The sequence below is a fragment of the Camelina sativa genome, chromosome 7, assembly GCF_000633955.1.
Source record: "Camelina sativa cultivar DH55 chromosome 7, Cs, whole genome shotgun sequence".
Taxonomy (NCBI): Eukaryota; Viridiplantae; Streptophyta; class Magnoliopsida; order Brassicales; family Brassicaceae; genus Camelina; species Camelina sativa.
Window position 1 is genome coordinate 13,726,641 of NC_025691.1, and position 24,053 is coordinate 13,750,693.

Genomic DNA, 24,053 nt, shown 5'->3' on the forward strand with positions numbered 1-24,053 from the left:
CGGTTGCTTTTGAGAGCACACATACTCCTCAAAATCGAAATCTTCCGAGCTATCTCCCTGTCTCTGCCCGGTCTCCTCTCATTCTCAGCTTCAGACTCCTTCTTTGGATTGTACAGCTCCTCCAAAGGTGGTGCAAAATCGATGTTGTCTCCCAGCCGAACCTTGGTGCATATGACGTTAGGTAGGATCATTTGGGCGGCTCCGGCGGTTGGATGGATGAACTTGAAAAGCATCATATCATTAGGCCTCTCATGGGCCAAAAATCTCGCCAGCACGAGGTAATCCGCATCCAGCCAACTCGGTCCGTGCACAATTCCCTTCAAGGGCACATCGCATGCCACCAAGATCGGTGTAATCAGTCCTCCTATGGAGATCTCTCTGCCTCCTTCTCTTCTCTTAATCACCCAAGACTTGAGGTAGAGGAACTGATCGAGCAGTACAAACAACAAACTAGTATCCGCAATGTCTCCAACTAGTGGTGTACCATCCCTAGCATTGTCCAAAACTCCACACAATGCAATATCCAGCAACTAGTGGTGTACCATCCCTAGCAAAAAGAGTGCATGCGAGAGACTTGTGAAAATACCTCAAAACGGGGCTCCTTATTTGAGAGGATTTGGAGCTTGTGGACTTGTAGGGGATCTTGTCTCCTATTGTCATCCATAGGGACCTCATCTCTTTCTTGCTAACCTCCATTCCTTCTCCACTGCTAGCTTTGAAGCCATACAACGTCTCCATCTCTTTGAAACTGAGCCGGTACTCCTTGTTCTTAACGGAGAAGGTGATGAACCCGATCCCCCCATCGGGTAGTAGGGTCGGGTGGTCCTTAAAGTAGTGCAGCTTCAAGGTCGAGAGAAAGTGGACCGTCTCCTCCTCATAGACTTCAAGGTGGGATCGAATCATTTGGCACATGTCAAACAAGAACTCAACATCTCTAGCGATGCCCAACTGCTTCATGGTTTCACGGTGAGGGTATCGCGTACCGACAAAGCTCATCTTCCGGAAGACCTTGAAGAGTCTTGCCGGAGTCTCCGCCTCCTTTTGCTTCAGCCTCCGTGAGGCTTGGCGTGTTCTCTCTCTCCGCTCCTCCTCTCTCTTTTGGTTCTCCTCCTCTGCTCGTTGATCCTCTTCCTCAACTGCTCTCTCAACTACCCTCTCAGCTTTCTCTGAAGCCGGTCTCTTCCCTCTTGCAATCGCAGCTCTCCTCCTTGATCGAGAGGTTTGGATCTCCCCTTTCTCTTCTCCTCCAGCATCAAAATCGACCTCCATGGGGTCGGTAATGGTTCTTTCAGACGTAGACAGGTCCCTACGTCGAGGAGATCGGCAAACAGCACTCGCCATTGGGCTCGGTGAGCGAACTCGGTGGTCTACTCGATCAAATGTTCAAGCACCGGATCGGGTTGAGCATCGGGTTGGGGAAGCGAAATGTCTAGCCAGCGGTTGGGAATACAGAACCTTTCCTCTCCCTTGGGAATCTCGAGGTTCGGCGGTATCAACTCCGGTTGTAGCAGCGGTGGAGGTTGATCTTCTTCCCTTCCTTTGGTAGGTTTTCGCGTGTGACTCCATGTTCGAATCCTTGAGAAGAAAAAGTAAGCTTCGAGGTTAATAGGGTTAGTTCCCAAAGAAAATCGAATAAGACTTGAGGTTTTGAGAGAATAGAAACTTAAAGCTCTAGGGTTGAAAGAAGACTTATCGGTGATAATGAGGGAGAAGGGTTTCGAAACCCTTAAGTAGGCTAGGGTTTGGTTGGTAAGATTTACCGAGAGTGGGCTTGGCATGTGGAATTCGGACTCCACTCGCCACCCGAACATGGACACGATCAGGCGCGTCGAGTACGGTGTTGGGTTGACCCTCAGGTTCTCCAATTTCGTCTTTTACTTTTCCATTTTTTTTTATGAAAATTCAAAAATAGAAAATGAGATAAATCAAATAAATCAAAATTAAAACAAAACAAAAGATACCTTTGGGACTTCCTCCCAAGTGAGCTTGTTTAAAGTCGCTAAGCTTGACTCTTCATGCTCCTTAAGCATGGGTTCTTTCAGGGAGAGGTTCTGGGATCCTCTCCACTGTAGCAGGCCGGTTCAACAGATTCTCCAGGTTTTGTCCAGGTTCTAAGGCAAATGTGGTGTTGACCTCCTCAAGATGTTGTACCTTCCTCTGCTTGGTCTTAATGGAAAAAGCTTGACCATCAATGGTTGGCCTTTTAATCCCCTTCTTCACATCAAATTTTATCTTGAAGTGCTCACCATGCTCTATTCTGATCTTGCCTTGCTTTACCTCAATCACAGCACCAACTGTTGTCAGGAATGGTCTTCCTAGAATTAGTGGATCATCTGGTTCTTTGTCCATATCAAGGATCATGAAGTCAGTAGGTACTTCAACTCCTCCAATCCTGAGAGGCAGATTTTCCAGGATCTCAATCGGATGTCTGACCGTTCCATCAGCCAGAACCAAATACAGATTACTTGGTTTAAAACTGGTGAATCTCATCTTGTTGGCTACTGACAGCGGCATAATGCTAACTGAATCTCCAAGGTCGCACAAACAATTCTTGAAGATCCGAAGTCCTATCGAGCATGGTAAAGTAAAAGAGCCAGGATCTTCCAAGTTTTCCTCGATTCGCAGCTCAGGATCCAAGCACACTTCACTCCTGGGAATTTCAAACCCAATTTCTTTAACAGCTTCCTTAACCTCATTCTCCAGTCGAGCTGCTTCCTTGGCAGCTTCCTCCTGAAGTTCGTGTGGTGGCAAAAGCTTAAGTGGTGGAGCTTTACGCTTTTCCATACGCTCTGCAAGCGCCTCCAGCTGGATGTCAAGTGCAGCATTGAACCTTTCCTCTAGCTCCCCTTCTGCTGTTGCAGGTGGTTGAGGCTGATCTCTCTTCTCAACATCTACTCGATGCATCATCCGATCACCATCATCGGGTAGGTGATCGGGTTCCACCTCGGGTTATTCTTCAATTTGTGATTCTCGAACTAGTGCTCGATCATCAACTCGATCAGTCTCCTCTGGTGAAGGCTCGGGTTCATACTCGGATATATAGTACTTGGCCTCATTTTTCATTGGGTGATCCATATCCTCCCCATCTTGTTCATCATTGTCCCCAGTGAGGTAGGCCTCATAGTCATCATCAAGGAAGATGGCTTGGGCAGTGGCATAATCCTTAGGGTTTTGAACAGCCTTTCCTGGGAGTTGGTTAATCTTTGGAGCTGGTTGGTTGTTGTGGTGGCCTTCCAGGTATCTAACTTTAGTGTTGCTCATCTCTGTAAATCGTTTTGCGATGTCCATAGATGTTGAAGCCTGATTCTGAATCATTTGCTAAATGAGGCCGCGTAACTCACCTTCTTGTGATTGGTTCTGTGGACCTTGAGGTTGTTGGAATCCAGGTGATTGGTTGTAGTTTCCAGAGTACTGCTGCTTATGTGCATAGCCTTGGTTGTACTGGACAAAAGGCTTCTATTGTACCTGGTTCCCTTGAACTGCAGATGGGTAAGTTTGGTCCTGAGGAATGGCAACATTCGGGTTCCGATAAGATAGATTCGGATTCGGTTTGTAATTGTTGTACCATTTGTTGTAACCTCCCTGATTGTTAATGTAGTGAACATCCTCTATCTGTATAGTCTCCCCATCTTGTTGTAGAAACTGCTCTTCCTCTGATATTGAATGAACGTGCTTCTTCTGGTTGAGGATCTTGTCGAGCTTGTCATTGAGGGCTTGTATGTCCCTCTTGTATTTGGCATATTCCTCTCCAGTAGATCGCATAGTGCGATCGTAGTCCTCATTGTAATGCCCATCAGATTGAGCTAAGTTCTCCACTAGGTCCCAACCTTCATCAACATCCTTGTTGAGGAAGTTACCATGGCTTGCGGTGTCCAGCAACATCCGAATCTTGGGGACCACTCCTCTGTAAAGTGTGCTCAGCAATGAAACATTGCTGAAGCCGTGATGTGGACATCGGGTAGTGTATCCCTTGAAACGTTCCCAAGCTTCATTGAATGTTTCATTGTTCTTCTGAACAAAGCCGGAAATGTCATTTCTCAGCCTTGCCGTTCTGGAGTTGGAGAAGAATTTGGCCAGGAATGCCTTCTTGCATGCTTCCCAAGTAGTGATGGACTCCTTGGGGAGTTATTTCTCCCATATGTGTGCTTTGTCTCCCAAAGAGAATGGGAAAAGCCTGAGTTTGAATCCATCCTCACTAACTCCATTGATCTTAGTGAGGCTACAGAGCCTATCAAATTCATCCCGATGATCCAATGGGTCCTCCATTGGCAAACCATGAAACTTATTACTCTGTAACATCTGGATGAGACTACTCTTGATCTCAAAATTGTTGTTCTACACAGCTGGTGGCACAATGTCATTCCTTTGAGTATGAGTAGATGGAGCATCTCCTGCTCCTATATTGGTCCTTGCTTGAGGAGCTGGTGGACCGTTTTGATTATTCATCGTCTCCTCAATGATTGCTGGTTCCGGTTGAACTTGTTGTTGTCTGAGTAGCCTTGGTCTGTCGATGTTGTCGATGAATGGGCTCAGGTTCTGGCTACCTCTGGATCGTGTTTGCATGCACAGGTAAGTGTCCGAGTGTGTACACGAGGGTCAACTCGATCCAGGTGATCGAGTGACGGGTCGGGTGGGTGCTCGGGTTCTACCTGAGATTTAAAACAAACAAGAACGAAAGCAAACAAGTTAGATTCCGAACCAATATAAACAAAAGGAACTTGATCTAGCAAGTGCTGAAATCCTAAATGTAGCAAAATGAAATCAACCAAATGGCAACAGCGCCAAATTGATAGACAAGTTTTCACCCAGGGTATCAATTCTCTATGCAGTTGTTGTACAAAGGGTTATCAATCCAAATGGTTGTCTATTGCTAGCAGGAAGGATATGATCAGAATGTTACAAGTCAAGCCAAGCAGATAGGGTTTTGATCTAACAATCCTAGAATAAATGAAAGACAAGAATATAAACAAAGAAACCACACGACCTAAGCACTCGATGCAAGCAATCGAGTACAGGATCGTGTGGGGTGATCGAGTAAGCAATTAGGATATGAACAGCTCGAGGTATTACTCGATACAGGTTATCGTGTACCTGATCGGGTAAGTGGTCGAGTAATGAAAGAAAATGCAAACAATTAAAATACGAAAGCTTCTAAGGATGGGGTAATTGAATCCTAAGTATTCTTGACCAGTACAGATGCCTTACATGCCTCAGGCAATTATTTCCTAGACAATGAATCTCTAAAACTTTGTCACCACACTCCCGCATTAGCAACAATCAACCTTGATCACTTCCCTACTCAACTCTCGTTGGAGAAACATGACCAAGCAGGCATTAAGATCGATTCATTATTGTCAGTAAACCCTAACTCATCTAATCTCTTACTCAGAGCGAGTGAACCTCTAGCATTGGCTGATTCAAGCATCTCATCTACACCTCTCGGTGGTAAAACACCCTAGATCTAATCTCAACCTCTCGGTCTATTGATAGCATTAAGAACACCAACCTAGAAGGAAATCTATCAAACATTTACAATCAAACTAAGGCATCCTAATTGATCAAGAACACAAAATCATCTATCCCATCCCTAGAAACTTTACTACACTACTCGGACATAATAACAAGAAACATAACAACGAATAAGAATGAAAATTGCATTATATTAAACAGTAGAGTAAAGTAGAAAGAGTACAAGATAGAAATCTAAGAAAAACGATAAAAACTACGAAAGAAAATGTAAAAACAAAAGGAAAAGTGTTTGAGTCGCTCAGTTCTCTCATAGAAGCTCTTGCTCTCTGGTTGGAGGGTTTGCGGCGTGCTCGTTTGCAAGCTAGGAGAGGAGGGGGTTTATATATGGAAACCCTTTTGACCTAGCTTCCCAGACCTGCCCGATGGTCTACTCGATGGGGTACACGAGGATGAAGTCGGGTTACTCCTAGGGTGGATCTTCGGGTTGTTCTTCATGCTCTTGGATCCTTCTCGATCGTGTTGGGGTTCGGACTTGTTCTTCCAGCTCGATGGTTCCTTCGGGTACATGTTCGAGCTTGTCCTTGTATTTCCCCATTTTAGGCTCTTTAGCACCTGTTTTCATCCAAAACATGCAAATGCAAAAATGCAATACCCTAAATAGTCTAAAAGTGAATTCCTACAGTTAATAACCTAAAAATGCTAAGTTAAGGTTATGAACAATGCAAAATATGGACAAAAAAAGATGCTAAAAACATGTAAATTAGGGAGTTATCAACGGCTGATAGATGTAAATAAGGACACTACGTCGGATGTAATTAAAAAATTTTCTGTTAAGCCAACACCAGTTTATTTTCTTGATATAGACAACAACATCCATATATGGAATTCGTCCATATATGGAATGGCTAAAGAATAAGTGAAAGTGAATAAATAAAAAAAAATTTGTTAAGCCAACACCAGTTTATTTTCTTGATATATGGATGATATTAAGATATATATGTTTGATTGAGCTGCCTTGTCGATGGATGGATAATCTTAAAGCTTGGACGCGGAGGGATGATATTAACATCCATATATGGAATTCGTTAAAATATATTGATGATATTAACACCAGTTGTTTCTTCCATATAAACAACGACATCCATATATGGAATTCGTTAAAATCTATGGATGATATTAAGATATATATGTTTGACTGAGCTGTGTTGTCGATGGATGGATAATTTTAAAGCTTGGACGCCGAGGGACATCATATACGGCTGAGAGATGTAATTAAGGACACTACGTCAGATGTAATTAAAAATTTTCTGTTAAGCCAACACCAGTTTATTTGCTTGATATAAACAACGACATCCATACATGGAATTCGTCCATATATTGAATGGCATCCGCGCGCGTGTGGGAAGGTGATAGGAAATATCCGAATTCTCATGTTTCTTCTATGGATGATATTAATATATATATATATATATATATATGTTTGATTGAACTGCGTTGTCGATGGATGGATAATTTTAAAGCTAAGACATGGGGAGGGAGATCATATACGGCTGAGAGATGTAATTAAGGACACTACGTCAGATGTAATTAAAAATTTTCTGTTAAGCCAACACCAGTTTATTTGCTTGATATAAACAACGACATCCATACATGGAATTCGTCCATATATTGAATGGCATCCGCGCGCGTGTGGGAAGGTGATAGGAAATATCCGAATTCTCATGTTTCTTCTATGGATGATATTAATATATATATATATATATATATATGTTTGATTGAACTGCGTTGTCGATGGATGGATAATTTTAAAGCTAAGACATGGGGAGGGAGATCATATACGGCTGAGAGATGTAATTAAGGACACTACGTCAGATGTAATTAAAAATTTTCTGTTAAGCCAACACCAGTTTATTTGCTTGATATAAACAACGACATCCATACATGGAATTCGTCCATATATTGAATGGCATCCGCGCGCGTGTGGGAAGGTGATAGGAAATATCCGAATTCTCATGTTTCTTCTATGGATGATATTAATATATATATATATATATGTATGTTTGAGCTGCGTTGTCGATGGATGGATAATTTTAAAGCTAAGACGTGGGGAGGGAGATCATATACGGCTGAGAGATGTAATTAAGGACACTAAGTAGGATGTAATTAAAAAAATTTCTGTTTAGCCAACACCAGTTTATTTTCTTGATATAAACAACGACATCCATATATGGAGTTTGTTTCATATATGGAATGGCATCCGCGCGCATGTGGGAAGGTGATAGGAAATATCCAAATTCTCATGTTTCTTCTATGGATGATATTAAGATATATATGTTCGATTGAGCTGCGTTGTCGATGGATGGATAATTTTAAAGCTAAGACGTGGGGAGGGAGATCATATACGGCTGAGAGATGTAATTAAGGACACTAAGTAGGATGTAATTAAAAAAATTTCTGTTTAGCCAACACCAGTTTATTTTCTTGATATAAACAACGACATCCATATATGGAGTTTGTTTCATATATGGAATGGCATCCGCGCGCATGTGGGAAGGTGATAGGAAATATCCAAATTCTCATGTTTCTTCTATGGATGATATTAAGATATATATGTTCGATTGAGCTGCGTTGTCGATGGATGGATAATTTTAAAGCTTGGACGCGGAGAGAGATCGTATACGGCGATAAAGAACCAGATACATAAGGCCTTAACCAGCTCAAAGATGTATGTAAAACCAACTTAAGAACCTATCAGTACTTTTGTTGTGTGTTACATGGCTTAAGCATTTATTTCCATCCAGCCACGGACAACACTGTTACGTCGTGGCATATGCTAAAAACGCGAGCATGCTACAAAACAAGGTTTCAATAGACATACACTCATTCTTGTATTATTATTTTCATGTGTCGCCCATTGGCTTGGCAATAAAGTTGAGTTTGTATTAATTGATGTGTTATATCAGTTCGAGCTAAAGAATAAGTGAAAGTGAATAAATATTTTTTTTTGAAAAATTGTTAGAGAGTTCTTTATAACTTTGTTGATTACGTTTTCTACGTTTTGTAAGTCTCCCAAACAATCTCTATATTTTAATGATATTTTCAATAATTTTACTTGTGTAAAAAGTGTATAGAGTCGTGAAGTAATTTTAGTGTAGTGGCCAATGGTCTAAGTTACTTAGAATTGGGAGCGGGTACGCGAAAGCGGAAGCGTTTGAAAGCGAGAAAGCTGATTTTTTATAAAAAATTAGGAAGCGGGTAGGTATTAGAAGTGTATATATATTAAACATAAAATTATATTAATAAAATATTGAGACATACAAATTAAAATTTTTATTACCTTCTAAACATTTATCTAACAACTAATACATATTTAAATTAATTAATTATTGAAAGGTAAAAAAATAAAGAAAAAAAATAAACACTAAGTAACAATTAGACAAACAACACTTTAAAACACACAAGAACAAGTGACGTGGGGCAATTGACGAAGTCACTAGCCCATTATCACTGTCGATTGTCTTCTCCGTTCAAATCGCATCTTCTAAAGCCATCTCCGTCGTCGTATGTTCAGGCCCATGGTGCAAAGTAATAAACAAATGTTTGTTTCATCTATAAGCCGAAAACTATTTCATCTTTTCCGATTTAACACCACGACGCTTCTAACCACCTTATTTTGGGAATCGCAAAAAATTGGTATTGGTGTAATAGGTGAGAATCAAACTGTGGTTAAGGGGTCAATTTAGAGGGAGACGAACCAACTGTGCTACTGATAATTATTTTATTTATATGCAAAAACAACCATTTTATTATTTTAGGGGGTCAATTACCCCCTACCTCCTACATAGGTCCGTCACCGTATAGAGTCATCATAAACTAATAACATAATAATTCAATTCATTAACAATTTTAGATTCTTTTGTTTTAGTTGAATAACAATAAACTTTAAAAGGATTTATTAAAATTTAATGACTTTTTATAAATTACAAACTAATAACACCAAACTTTAAAAGGATTTAACAAAATCCCAATTGAATAACAACAGATTTTACGTAACATTGAAAATCATTAAAATTTTATTTAAATCACAAACCAATAACAATGAAAATACGCTTGAAGAATATAAATGACCGCAAGTCACCTCGAGCGAGCAACATCAATTACTAACATTTTTGTAGCATATTGCATATATAAATGTTTGGTCCAAAGTCTTTCTAAAAAACATGACCACCTTCAAGTCCCTCCAAGCTAGCTATTATGCACCTCACATGGAAAATTATGCATATCCAGACTATCTAGTCTGAATTCTATTATTATCACAAAAACTTAATTTATGATTATATTTCTTGTGGAAGTTACTACTATTTTTAATATCTTATTAGACAAAGTTCATTGTAGATGTATACCTTCTTAATATTATCACATAGGTCGTTTTTGCCTCGGATGACTCTAAGGTTCCCTCTTTTCATAGTTTGATCACGTGGAAATCCGTTTTTGTCCATTCTGCCATGTCCAGAATATATCAACCACTAAAGATCCTTGGTTTCATGATCATAATGTGATGATGTTACCATACTTGTTGCAAGAGTATCTGTTGAGCCATCTTTAATTTTCATATACTCAATGTTGGTGACCGTATGTTTGTAAAGTCCGACTAAGCTCATTTCACCTCATTAATAGAATATATCNGGATTTATTAAAATTTAATGACTTTTTATAAATTACAAACTAATAACACCAAACTTTAAAAGGATTTAACAAAATCCCAATTGAATAACAACAGATTTTACGTAACATTGAAAATCATTAAAATTTTATTTAAATCACAAACCAATAACAATGAAAATACGCTTGAAGAATATAAATGACCGCAAGTCACCTCGAGCGAGCAACATCAATTACTAACATTTTTGTAGCATATTGCATATATAAATGTTTGGTCCAAAGTCTTTCTAAAAAACATGACCACCTTCAAGTCCCTCCAAGCTAGCTATTATGCACCTCACATGGAAAATTATGCATATCCAGACTATCTAGTCTGAATTCTATTATTATCACAAAAACTTAATTTATGATTATATTTCTTGTGGAAGTTACTACTATTTTTAATATCTTATTAGACAAAGTTCATTGTAGATGTATACCTTCTTAATATTATCACATAGGTCGTTTTTGCCTCGGATGACTCTAAGGTTCCCTCTTTTCATAGTTTGATCACGTGGAAATCCGTTTTTGTCCATTCTGCCATGTCCAGAATATATCAACCACTAAAGATCCTTGGTTTCATGATCATAATGTGATGATGTTACCATACTTGTTGCAAGAGTATCTGTTGAGCCATCTTTAATTTTCATATACTCAATGTTGGTGACCGTATGTTTGTAAAGTCCGACTAAGCTCATTTCACCTCATTAATAGAATATATCGCCTACTTGTACTCTAGGAACTGTAAAAGACCTCTTTTTCATAGTAGTTTGGACCTCCATAAACCTACAATTAGCGTCCGCAGTTGTAATAATGTCTTTCAAGAGTTTTAGTTGGCATAATTCTTCGTTAAACCACGTCAAACTGCATAAAAACCGACTCTACTATCTCATGGTTTCCGGTTTCTCTCTCTGTTTTAGTCATTCTTGAATCAAANTATCCAGACTATCTAGTCTGAATTCTATTATTATCACAAAAACTTAATTTATGATTATATTTCTTGTGGAAGTTACTACTATTTTTAATATCTTATTAGACAAAGTTCATTGTAGATGTATACCTTCTTAATATTATCACATAGGTCGTTTTTGCCTCGGATGACTCTAAGGTTCCCTCTTTTCATAGTTTGATCACGTGGAAATCCGTTTTTGTCCATTCTGCCATGTCCAGAATATATCAACCACTAAAGATCCTTGGTTTCATGATCATAATGTGATGATGTTACCATACTTGTTGCAAGAGTATCTGTTGAGCCATCTTTAATTTTCATATACTCAATGTTGGTGACCGTATGTTTGTAAAGTCCGACTAAGCTCATTTCACCTCATTAATAGAATATATCGCCTACTTGTACTCTAGGAACTGTAAAAGACCTCTTTTTCATAGTAGTTTGGACCTCCATAAACCTACAATTAGCGTCCGCAGTTGTAATAATGTCTTTCGAGAGTTTTAGTTGGCATAATTCTTCGTTAAACCACGTCAAACTGCATAAAAACCGACTCTACTATCTCATGGTTTCCGGTTTCTCTCTCTGTTTTAGTCATTCTTGAATCAAAAATTTTAACATTTGCAACCGTTCTGCTATTGGGATCTTCTGTTTTACAATCGCAGAACGGTTGCAGATGTTAAAATTTTTGATCCAAGGATAACTGAAGCAGAGAGAAACCGGAAACTACGAGATAGTAGAATCGGTTTTGATGTGGTTTGACGCGGTTAGACGAAGATAATGCCGAAAAAAACTCTCGAAAGGCATCCTTACAACCGCGAAAGCCAATTGCAAATTTATGAGGGGTCTAAACTAATATGAAGAAGAGGACTCGTCCAGTTCCTGGAGTACAAGTAGATGATATTTTCTATTATTGGGGTGAAATGTGTTTAATTGGGCTTCACAAGCATACGGTCGTCGGCATTGATTATATGACGGTTAAAGATGGCTCAACAGATACTCTTGCAACAAGTATGGTAACATCATGACTATATGATAATGAAACCAAGGATCTTCAGTGGTTGATATATTATGGACATGGCGAACAAACAATAATGGTTTACCTCGTGATCAAACAAGAATGGTTTATCTAATAAGATATTAAAAATAGTTGTAAATTCCACAAAAATCATAACTGATATGATCGTGGACAGCAAGGAGACAGAAGCTGCAGAGAAACCGGAGATCGTGGGAAGGATCACTCGTTCAAGAGCTAAGGAGATGGCCAAGGAAGCTCATGCACTCATAGCTGACGGGTCATTCAATCTACTGAGGATCCAAGTCTTCAACATATCCACCCTGAAGACTTCACCCGGTAATGATAACTAGATAACTTAGGTGTGAAGTTTGTACTCTTTTTCCCATAGCTGAGTTTTGTCCCAATGGGTTTTCTCGGTATGGTTTTTAATGAGGCAAATGGATCACTACGTCGAGTTATCTAGAAGTCATTACCAATGGGGGATAATGTACAAGTCACCATGACTTCTGTACTAATACAAGTGACTTCTGTACTACTACAGATCACCTAGACGCTTCGTTGTTTTCTTATTTCCTTTACACGCCTTGTTGTTTTATTTTGAACTTCCTGTTGTTTGGAGTGTCGAGCCTTAGGGTTGATTATAAAACCCAAAAGCGACGCCTCCTGGTTTGGTAGAGAATAAGTTTTATGTAACAAGTATTGTTGAATCTTTCTTCTCTCAATCCGAACTCGTGAATGCGTTCATGATTCCGAGTTTCTAAACATTTTGTGATTAAGAAACTCTTCACTTTATTTTCGAATCCATATAACCATCTAACACTTCTCACCATCGAATCATTGCTTTTCTCTCTCGAACATCACCTGCCGTCACTCGCAATCCACTTGTGCATCATCACCATCAATTCACGTCGCCAATTACCTGTCATCAGCCTCCATCAGAGTTTCATCCTAGGGAGTTCGTATTAATAACTATTAAATTTCTGTAAAAATAATAGAATTCAGACTAGATAGTTTAGAAAACGAGAACCTTGTAAGGGTGGAACCTACACAACACCAACCACCCTTCCTTCTCCTTAACCGATCTATAAACGCAAAATTTTCGTAAGAATTATGGAACCGTAACATAATAATAAAATTTGTAAATATATATATATGCTTTTGAATCATATAATTAAATGTTAGGTTTATAAAAAAAAATTGAGATTTATAAAAAATGAATCATATAATTAAATGTTAGGTTTATAAAAAAAAAAATTTATATATAGTCTAACTCATACTAATTGAGATTTTAGTTTGATTTTTGGTTTGGTTAATTAATGTTTGAAAATTTGAAATAATAATGGTTTCACCAGTATTTTAAAATTTGGATAGACATAACAAGTTGGACTGGCAACAAACTTAATCAAATAAATAATTGGTTAGTTTCTATTCAATATGTGAATTATCAAACTAAATATATATATAACCGTTAACAACGATGAAAACCCGTTTGAGACAAATACAAATATTTAGGGGCAGACGTAACTCTCTTTCCGTTTGTCATGTTCTATTATGTCCTACACTCGTTCTCAAATTTTCGTTGCATAACATTAAGCATTTCCAATATGGGACATTCCGGATATGGGACAAATTTGTCTTTATGATTGAATACGGAGGGGAACACACAAAAACATAAATTCACGAACTCCCGTATGAAATAAACATAAATATAATTCGTAGTATATTTATATATCATATGTTATAATAAAAATATTACAAACTTAATTGAATTCTTTATTCTTATTATTTTATATATGGTTCACCTATATAGATTATGTTTTTTATTTTTTAATATTTTTAACTGTTATAGAACATATTTTATGTATTTTTATTTTTCTTTGATTTTTAACTTATGCTAGTTCAATTGAAAATAGTAAGATTTTTTTAGAGAAAATGAAATGTATTTTAACCTGTAATAGAACATGTCAAGAATTAGAATTATTTATTTAGTATATGTAAACATATTTATATAGTATAACATCAGTAACCCTATTTTTGTTTTTGGTTCAGTTTCATTTTGATTTATGGATATTTGTGTGTTTGAGTGTTAATCAGTACTTTAAGACTTGGATTAGACCCGCGGTTGGCCTGGAAACGATTTAAATTAGTTATAAATGAGAGAACATAGGCATGTATATTTTGTAATCATATTGGCTGTAATTTATTTTTTATAGTGACGGTATGTTCTTATTAAATTTTAGGAGAAAATCATTAGTTTGTATCTCAAATTAAATATTATAGATATATAAAAATTTTGTCTGAAGTTTCAATCCAATAGTTTTAGGCTTTTTTTTGGCTTATTTCTTTTTTATAGTGGATTAATTATTATGGTGATTTTTTTTTTGTCGTCTGATAAACAAAGTCTGAGGCATACATAAACGAGAACAGAGAGAAAAAAACAGTAAAAAACAACGACAAAAATATAATTTATTAGGGTTATTACTTGGCCATGGATATATTAAGGACAATTCTTGGGTTCACTCCTAATATATGAACTCTTTTGTTCACTTCTCCTTATTTTAGCCAATAAGAGTTTGACATCTCATAATATATTTAAGAACCTATTTATTCACCTCTTTATAAAATAAGGGAACAAAATCTGTATATATTATTATAAAATTTAAAACTTAAACCGCTTATTTATAAACCCAAACCGATATATAATTTCATTCTAATTGTAAAATATAAACCCTAACCATCTCATTTGTAAACCCAAACCGACATATAATTTCATTCTAATTGTAAAATCTAAACCCTAACCATCTCATTTGTAAACCCAAACAGACATATAATTTCGTTCTAATTGTAAAATCTAAACCATAACCATCTCATTTGTAAACCCAAACCGACATATAATTTTGTTTTAATTGTAAAATCTAAACCCTAACCACTTCATTTGTAAACCCAAACCGACATATAATTTCGTTTTTATTGTATAGTCTAAACCCTAATCACTTCATTTGTAAATCCAAACCGACATATAATTTTGTTTGAATTAATTGTAAAATCTAAACCCTAATCACCTTATTTGTAAACCCAAACCGATATATCATTTCATTCTAATTGTAAAATCTAAACCAAGCCAATATATAACTTTCTTTAAAAAAAAAATTATACAGAATTTGTTTCCTTAATATATATTGTTTTTTTTATTTAATTTTGATTTATTTTTTTAAACAAGATAATGTATAGAAGATTCTCATTGGTTGATAAGGAAGAAGTGAACAAGAAGGTTCACCCTAGGAGTGAACCTAAGTATTTTTCATATATTAATATTTGGTTGCAACGACAAAAGTGAAGAAATATAAGTAGAAAGATTTTTGGTCACAATATTTTGAAGACAGTTGGGGTTAAAAACACATATCCTACATACTGAGATCAGGAGATATTTTTTCCTACGAAATAATGGTCATAGAGATAATGTACTTTTTTCGTAGAGTACAAAAGAAATAACAAATGGACGGAGAATAATGGAGGTGGACTTCCTTAATAGATAAATATATATTTTCTCCGTTTCATAATATAAGATGTTTAGAAAAGTATTTTTGTTTTATGATATAAGATATTTTCAAATTTCTATACAACTTTTAGATTAATTTTATATTTTATAATATGCAGTCTTGTTTATGATTGGTTAAACTTTCTAAAGTAGTTATATCTTAATATACATATTTTTATATATTTTGAAACGGAAGGAGTACATATTTTTCTTATATAATTTTGTTTCCAATATGGCAATACCTGTAAATCTGCAATGGAAGCATAACATGAAATTTCCTAAGAAAATTCTGAGAGTTGTTAATATCGTTATCTTTGCAGGTAAGTGAAACACGATGTAGGGCAAGTCTTTTTTATATATCTTTAATGCAAAAGGAGTCGCAGTGCTACTCTGAGGCGATAATTATCTCAAGGTAGCCCAACAACAAAGATGTTGCTAGGATTAATCCTGAAGAAGGTAAAATAGACATGATTACTAATATAAAAAATATTCAGAGACATTGATTAATAGAAAACAAATATCTAAAGAAAAAAACACCTGCTCTACAAAATCATTATAAAAAAGTGTGTTAGTTGTAACCATATTAAAATGTTAAAACTCATACATAGTTTACTTAAATATTATAGTATGAGTTTAAGATTCAAACTAATATACATTATCTAACATATATTAACATTCACCATCTCTCTCGTTTAAGCTGATTATGGATATACAGTACAATGATAATTTAAAGATATGAGCGTAATATATATATATATATATATATATTACGCTCATATCTTTAAATTATCATTGTACTGTAAATACCTAACATGTTGAGCCGGATCAGAATTTACAAGGATGAAGGCATGATCACTAAACTAGTTTTTTTTTTGTCGGCAAACAATTCCATTTCATTAAGTAATTAGAATACAAATGAAAGGAGTTTATCAGTTATATATAACATACATTTATAGAACCCAACCATAAGAGGACTTTTTTTTGTCTTGCTTCCTTAGCTAAGGTATCTATCTGCCAAGCTATTTCATGTCGTGGATATTAACTTGAAACTGTTGACACCATTCACCATTATAAGGATATCTTCTAGATGTCCCCTGTCTATCTATAGGACCTAGAGGTAAGTGTCTTCTATGTGGAGTTGCAAATTCCAAGTACTTATAGAGGATTTGTGAATCACCACAATATGTGACATTCTGATAGTTCAGTGTGTCTTCATTTGGATTATCGCCTCTTTTAGTCTATGGCTTCAGCCTCCAGTACTGAGTTGGTAGGTTCTATAGATTATAGAAGATGATCCCTTGACAATGTAGTTTCCTTGTGAATCATCAAGCGTCGAACCAGTTCCTGCTTTATGATTGGGGCTTATCCAAGACTCTTGGACCAAGAGGCATCTGTACAACAGCGATAAGGAGTAATATGAGGGGTGAGATGCGCATTGTGATGTTTTCCACATAAGGTAGTCTAGGAAAGCTTGGTGAATTATGTCAAGTATGCTCCATCTCTTGTTGTTGGAGATTAGATCATTACGCGCTTTCCAGATTCTTCAACCAATAAAAGGAAATAGTTGCTCCTTCTGGTTTGCTGCTTGTTGGAGAGATAGCAGGATTTGGAAATTTTATATAAGAGATTGATCTTCAGGGTGGATGACTTTGTGTAGCTCTTCTTCATTCTAGTTCCTAGCTTCATGAGATCTGAAACCATATAAGTTGATACACTTCATCACACATTGACACCATCTCTCTGCAAAACCAAGTTTTCTTAAGACAGCTTCAGTTATATAAGATAGGATATAAAAGTCACTAATGATAAGAAGCAATTTATCTCTTAAGAAAATTCGAATACAATACAAAATCAATAAAACACGTTCGCTACAACATTGTCATGTACACGTATAACAAAACGTGTATTACCATATTAAAATGTAAACATTCATCCGTACTTTGCATATATATACATTGATACATATATTAGCTAGGATTCAAAATAAAATAGATTACCTAACAAATATAAGAAATATAACGTTGAAGTGAAATTTCTTCATCTCCGTTGCTATAACTAATCATGGATATAAGGACGATATACTTGATATCTTCAGTGTTGACTGGTACAAACTACAAAGGTTCAAACCCCATGAGATTTGAATATAGTCTAAAAGACGATGGGTGAGCATGGTCTTTACCTTATCGAATATATATTACCTATAGATAAGGTGAGTTTTTTATTATGACATGGACTAGTTTCCTCAGTGCTATTAAGTTTATTTGACAACAACACATTGCGTTATAGAATTATAGCTTCTGAATGATAAGAGGAGCACCAAATTGTGGGTGAATGGTCATGGCTTCGTAAGGTGCATGAACGTAGGAAGGAGAAATCTCGAAGGAGAATCTCTGTAGAATCAAAGCCATTGCCATCTTTGCCTCCAACAGGGCAAAATTCTGGCCGATGCATATCCTTGGTCCCCACGCAAAGGCAAAGAAGGAGACTTGGCATTTTGTTGCCTTTGAAAGACCGTCTTTGAACCTCTCGGGCTTGAAATCTGCTGCATCGTTGCCCCACAGTTCGGTGTCCCGTTGGACTAGCATAATAGGTAGACTAACCTGAACCCCAGCTGGTAGTGTCAAGTCTCCTAGCTTCATCTCTTTTTCAGTAGCTCGCATCAGCTGAACTACTGGAGGATATAGCCTTAATACTTCATATAATATCATTTTCATATGCAAGGGATCAAATCATTCAGAAAAAAATTAACAACACACAACAAAAGTACTGATAGGTTCTTAAGTTGGTTTTACATACAACTTTGAGCTGGTTAAGGCCTTCTGTATCTGGTTCCTTATCGCCGAAAATTTGCTTCACTTCTTCTCTTGCACGAACCTGCCAGTCTTGGTGTTGGCTTAACAGAACCATTGTCCAAACCAAAAGTACTGAAGTACTGAAGTACTGAAGATGTCCAAACCAATAGAACATCTTGCACTCTTCTATCACTTCCTCAATGCTCAATCCATTTCCTTTCGCTTGACCCATATTTGACTCAAGAAGTATACCCAACAGATCGTCGTTTGGTGCTTCCCCTTCTTCTCTCCCCCTTATCCTTTTGTTAACGATCCCTCTCAGTATAACTTGGATCTCTCTAGATGCTGCTTTCATCCTTCTATTAAGCTTTGTTGGGAGATAACTATGCAAACACAACAAACAAAAAAACAAAAAAGAAAAAAACAGAGAATATGGTTCATAATATCTAAAAGATTGCAACACTAAAAGACGGTGAGTCAAGCTCTAAAGGGATTATTCGAAAACCATACAACTTGAGAATTTATCTTTCTTTACCTATGTCCAAGGATAAAACCTTTCCGAAAAGCTTGTATAACGAGCTCAGCTAGTTCTGCCTGGAGCTCAAATATCCTATGTCCTTCTTTGTAGCTGCTACCAAAAGCAGTTCGAGAGATCACATCTGAAGTCATATTCACAAGCCAAGGCCAAACATCCACCTCGCATGGAAACTTTTTATTGGAAACTAACTTATCCCATTCGTCAACAACCTCACTGCAGCTCTGGTGAAACGCTGGTACCATATTCTATACATAAAAGCAGAGGACACAAATCCGAGTGAACACATACATTCATACACACATAAAGAAAAGCTAACATGTTTCGGAACTACGGAAGATAAAGCCTTTAAACCTTGATTTTCTCAAGGTTGAAAGCCGGATTGATGATTCGTCGGTGTTTCGCCCATTTATCCCCATCATAGTTAGCGAGTCCAGTTTCTATCAATCTGAGCAAAGGGAACGTATGAAGCTTCGGGAAGTCGTAAACGCTGTTGAGCACTTCCTTGATTAGCTCAGGATCCATTATAGTGATGAATGGTATAGGTCCAAGCCATGTAAAGAAATCTTTCCTGTTCCAACCACATAGAGATAACAAAAAACTGAGACCTTTTCAAGATCACATACTTTTGAATAGTTTTGTTCTAAACAGAGTGGAAAAAAACCTACCGTGAGTCTTAAGCATTTGCAAGAGATAAGGCAAAACACGTGGTGTGATAACATCCGTTAGTTTGATGGGTTTGGATCTAGCCTCCATCATCATGCTAAAACTCTTCTTCATGTCGCCGACAAGAGGCGTGTAAGGAGTTCCGGCAAGACCTTGTCCTCTCAGGTTACTCTCAAGCATCTTAGGTTTAAACCAAACCTAGTTCAAAGTTCTCCATACCCACCACGCCACAACAGCTATAGCTACTGAAATTGTTATTGACGCTACTGATATCTCCATTTTCATTTCCCAGAGAGAGGATTTGAGAACATTCGCACTGTTAACTCTTTTATTGTGACTTGTGAACGTTATTGATCTTTTGCTCTACTGTCACAGTCATATATTGGCCATAAGAAGTGCAAGTAGCTTTTTTAGATTAGTTTGAAAATAAACTGTATGCGATAGAAAGTGGAGATATATTGGCCATAAGTTGTGTTGACGTTTCTTTATCAGTTGTCACTCACCACCATTCATGTGTTTTTGGTTTTTTCTACCAAAGAGTTGAAATGTTGTCCTTTTTTATAGGCCTTTTTTCGTCTAAGAAAATGACTAGAATGACAACAACAATCATGAAAAGATGAATAATGAAGGAAGTAAGCATGAAAAACTATGCCTACAATATGCTTCTACCAAAAAAAAACTGTGTCCGTTAAGTTTATGTGAAAATAAAGAATCAAAATATGATGAAATGGGATGAAAACTAAAAAAATTTACATTAGAAATTCAAAACCATGTCACTATGTCACAATACAGAAAAAAACAAAAAAACTATATATGTAATTTCAGCAGAATCATAAAACTAAATTATATTAATTTGAAAAATATAAGCAAAATATGATGAATGAAATGGAAAAATTAAGTTAGACAGAGGAAAGGAAAATATAGAATGTTAAAATATAGATTGAATGATATGTTAAACCAAAAAAAAAAAGGAGGAATGATATTGGTAAATTGTTATCCATATTCATTATTACTAGATTTTAACCTGCGGGACTATTTTTAAAAATTAAAATATTAAAAAATTAAATTGTATTTATTTGTTTATATATATATATATATATATATATTCAGTTTTATCATTGGTTATAACCCGTAATCACAAATTTTCTTATATATGTGAGATAATATTATTACGTGTACTATTTTCAAATCCAGAAATAATATTTAGAAAACCATATAATCAAAAATAAAATATTACAGTATCATTAATTTAACTTTATAAATAATTAGAATTGATAAAATAGTTTTTTAAAGATTTTTTAGAAAGATTTGTTCAATAATCTTTAATATACAATTTCACAAATTATATGCACATCAATTATAGTTATTAATTAAAATAAATTTAGATAATTTTATGAATATTTGATTATAAAGATATGCTAATTTTTTTTTAAACCTACGCTCTTTGAATAAAACATTATTAAAAATGGTCATTTTCTAAGTTATAAAACTACAAAAAGTTGAAACATCTTAGCTACTAATTATCGGTATATATAGGGGAGGAGATGTTTACAGTATGTTTTTAGGTTTTAAGTAAAAAAATAAAAACTAATATTTTCTAAAAATTTAAGAAATATTTGTTTAAACAATTAATATATTTTTTTTACAGATTAACAATTATTCTATAGATTGTCTTCTAAAATATAATTGACCCACAAATAGAAAACCAAATCAAAGATCTAACTTAAAATGTGCAAATCTTGGTTGTTGTAATTTAACTTTTTAAATTATGATATTAACGAATTTAAAAAATAATTTTAATCCAAAATAGCTAATGTTGTAATTTAAAACTTTAAATTATGATATTAAAAAATCTAGAAAATAATTTTAATCTAAAATAGCTAATGATATTAACAGCTTTGATATTTATTAATGAAAGTATAATAATTATGTTTCCAAAACTACAATGTAATTAAATTAGGATCCGAATTTTATGGAAAATTGTGTCTAATATTAGATTTGTAACAGTAATTAATATATTTAATATTAGTTCTGATTTTGGAAAATCGGTCAATCATTTTAATATTTTAGTTTAAATTTTATAAATTAAATTTAAATACTAATGATATTCCTTGTAAATACGTGTGAACTTCAGAATTTATTTCATAAATGTCTCTAAAAATGTATATATAGATCGTTTTACCAAACTCGATCCTAAAAAACCAAAACCAAATCATCTCTTGCAACAAAACTTGCTACTCCTCACCATTCTTTATCACATACTCAAAAACAAAAATGGAACAAGTTGAAATGGTACAGAACAAGAAAGTGATATTGAAGAAGTATGTAGATGGTATTCCTAAAGAAGAAGACATGGAAGTGAAGCTTGGGGAGACGATTGAGCTTAAAGCACCAAAAGGGTCTTCTTGTTTCCTCGTTCAAAATCTCTACTTGTCATGTGATCCTTACATGAGAGGTCGTATGCGTGACTTCCACGGTTCCTACTTGCCGCCTTTTGTTCCCGCTCAAGTATAATATTATTATACTTTACATTTTCAAGTTTTTTGTCAATTGCTTCTGTGATTGGTGTTTTTGGGTATTGTTTTGTTCTTTGGAAAATAAAATTTTGAAGATGGGTGTGTAAACATTGTACTGGTGCTATAGAGAGTTTTTTGCACACCAAGTGTTCGATGTTTTGACGGAACTTGTGAATGTATATAGAAATGCTCCCAAGTCTTGAGAACTATGTTGTTTGATTGGTCAATTGTTCATAATTGAAGAGGGATGTGTAATTATTGTATTTGTGCGGTAGAGAAATTATGCACACCAGTTGTTCGATGTTTTGGTAATCTCGAATGTATCATATTCTTGTTTTATTGGTAATTTTTATTCATATTCTTGGATGACTCTTTTACATGGTTCTTGGCTTGACTTTTCCGTTGTTATATACTCTGTATTAAGCGTATTGATAGTTTTGTGGTATTGATGCAGCTTATCCAAGGGTTTGGTTTAGCAAGAGTGATAGAGTCTGATGATGTTAATGTTGGAGTAAGCTTAAAATGGTAACTAGTCCTAGTTCTATTACAGTTTGGATATTAAAGAGATAAGGATTTGCTAGGAGTTGTCTAGATATGTGAGGATTCCTATTAGGATTAGGATTAGCAAAGTGGTATATAAGGATGTGTTGGGATGTGACACAACTTATAAGGTTTGAGAGAGAAAGAGAGATTGAGAGCTTGAGTTTTTGAGAGAGTTTTCTTAAGCTAATATAAAGGAGATATACTTTATATAAATCTTGTGTTCTTAAAGCAAACTTTGTTCTATATTTGGTATCAGAGCAGAGCAAGTTGATGTATGCAAACACAAATCAACAAACGAATCAAAACCAGCAGTACAAGGACTACAATGGAGATTTTGGAGGTTACAGAGGAAGAGGTCGTGGAGGTAGGTTTGGAAACAGAGGACGAGGAAGAGGACGTTTTGGAGGAAGAGATATGTCACAAGTTGTCTGTTTTAGATGCGATCAAACTGGTCATATGGCTTTTAATTGTCCAGATCGACTACTTAAGCTGCAAGAGACACAAGAAACGGACAACAAAGACACGGAGGATGCAGACGAGCTTCTAATGCATGAAGTAGTTTACTTAAATGAAAAACGAGTTGTACCTAGTAAGTTTGAGACTAGTAAAGATGGGGATAGCACTTGGTACCTTGATAATGGTGCCAGCAATCACATGACCGGAGATAGAAGATATTTTGAGAAGCTTAATCTGTCTATTACAGGGAAGGTTCATTTTGGTGATGATTCTCGAGTCGACATAAAGGGAAAAGGGACAATTGTTTTCATAGATCAGAATGGGAAGCAAAGGGAGATGACTGGTGTTTACTTCATCCCAGATTTAAAAAGCAACATCATCAGTCTTGGACAAGCTACAGAGTCCGGTTGTGACATACGATTAAGAGGGAAATATTTGACAATAAGAGACCAAGAAGGAAGACTTTTTGTCAAAACAGAGAAGTCTAGGAACAGGCTTTACAAAGTTCAAATGGGATTGCGAGATAATGCTTGCCTTTATCTTACAGAGATAAGTGAATCAGGTAAATGGCATGCGAGGATGGGACATGTGAACTTTGTAACCCTAGGAACAATGTTAGGAAAAGAATTAGTTCTTGGAGCACCAAAATTGTCAGTAAAAAAAGAGATTTGTAGTTCATGTTTGCTTGGAAAGCAAACTAGGCATGAGTTTCCACAAGAAACTGTCTTTCGAGCCACAAAGAAGTTAGAGCTGTTACATGGAGACCTTTGTGGACCAATAACACCAAGCACAGCAGCAGGAAATAGGTATGTCTTTGTGATCATTGATGACTTCTCTAGATATATGTGGACTGTGTTACTAAAGGAGAAAGGA

General features: G+C 35.8%; 1 protein-coding gene and 1 pseudogene across 1 annotated transcript; one reads left to right on the plus strand and one right to left on the minus strand.

The window, feature by feature from the left end:
* Positions 17,847-20,021, minus strand: LOC104701125 (annotated as a pseudogene).
* LOC109125016 (2-alkenal reductase (NADP(+)-dependent)-like) lies at positions 21,881-22,725 on the plus strand. The gene is made up of 2 exons (XM_019227240.1): positions 21,881-22,173; positions 22,636-22,725. The coding sequence occupies exons 1-2, from the start codon at positions 21,940-21,942 to the stop codon at positions 22,708-22,710; spliced, it is 309 nt and encodes a 102-aa protein (XP_019082785.1). The 5' UTR covers positions 21,881-21,939; the 3' UTR covers positions 22,711-22,725.

Excerpts from the sequence above, each read along its gene's own strand:
- LOC109125016 (XM_019227240.1), top strand. The coding sequence starts at position 21,940 with ATGGAACAAGTTGAAATGGTACAGAACAAGAAAGTGATATTGAAGAAG. Across the intron at positions 22,174-22,635 it reads CGCCTTTTGTTCCCGCTCAA|CTTATCCAAGGGTTTGGTTT; the intron begins GTATAATATTAT and ends GTATTGATGCAG.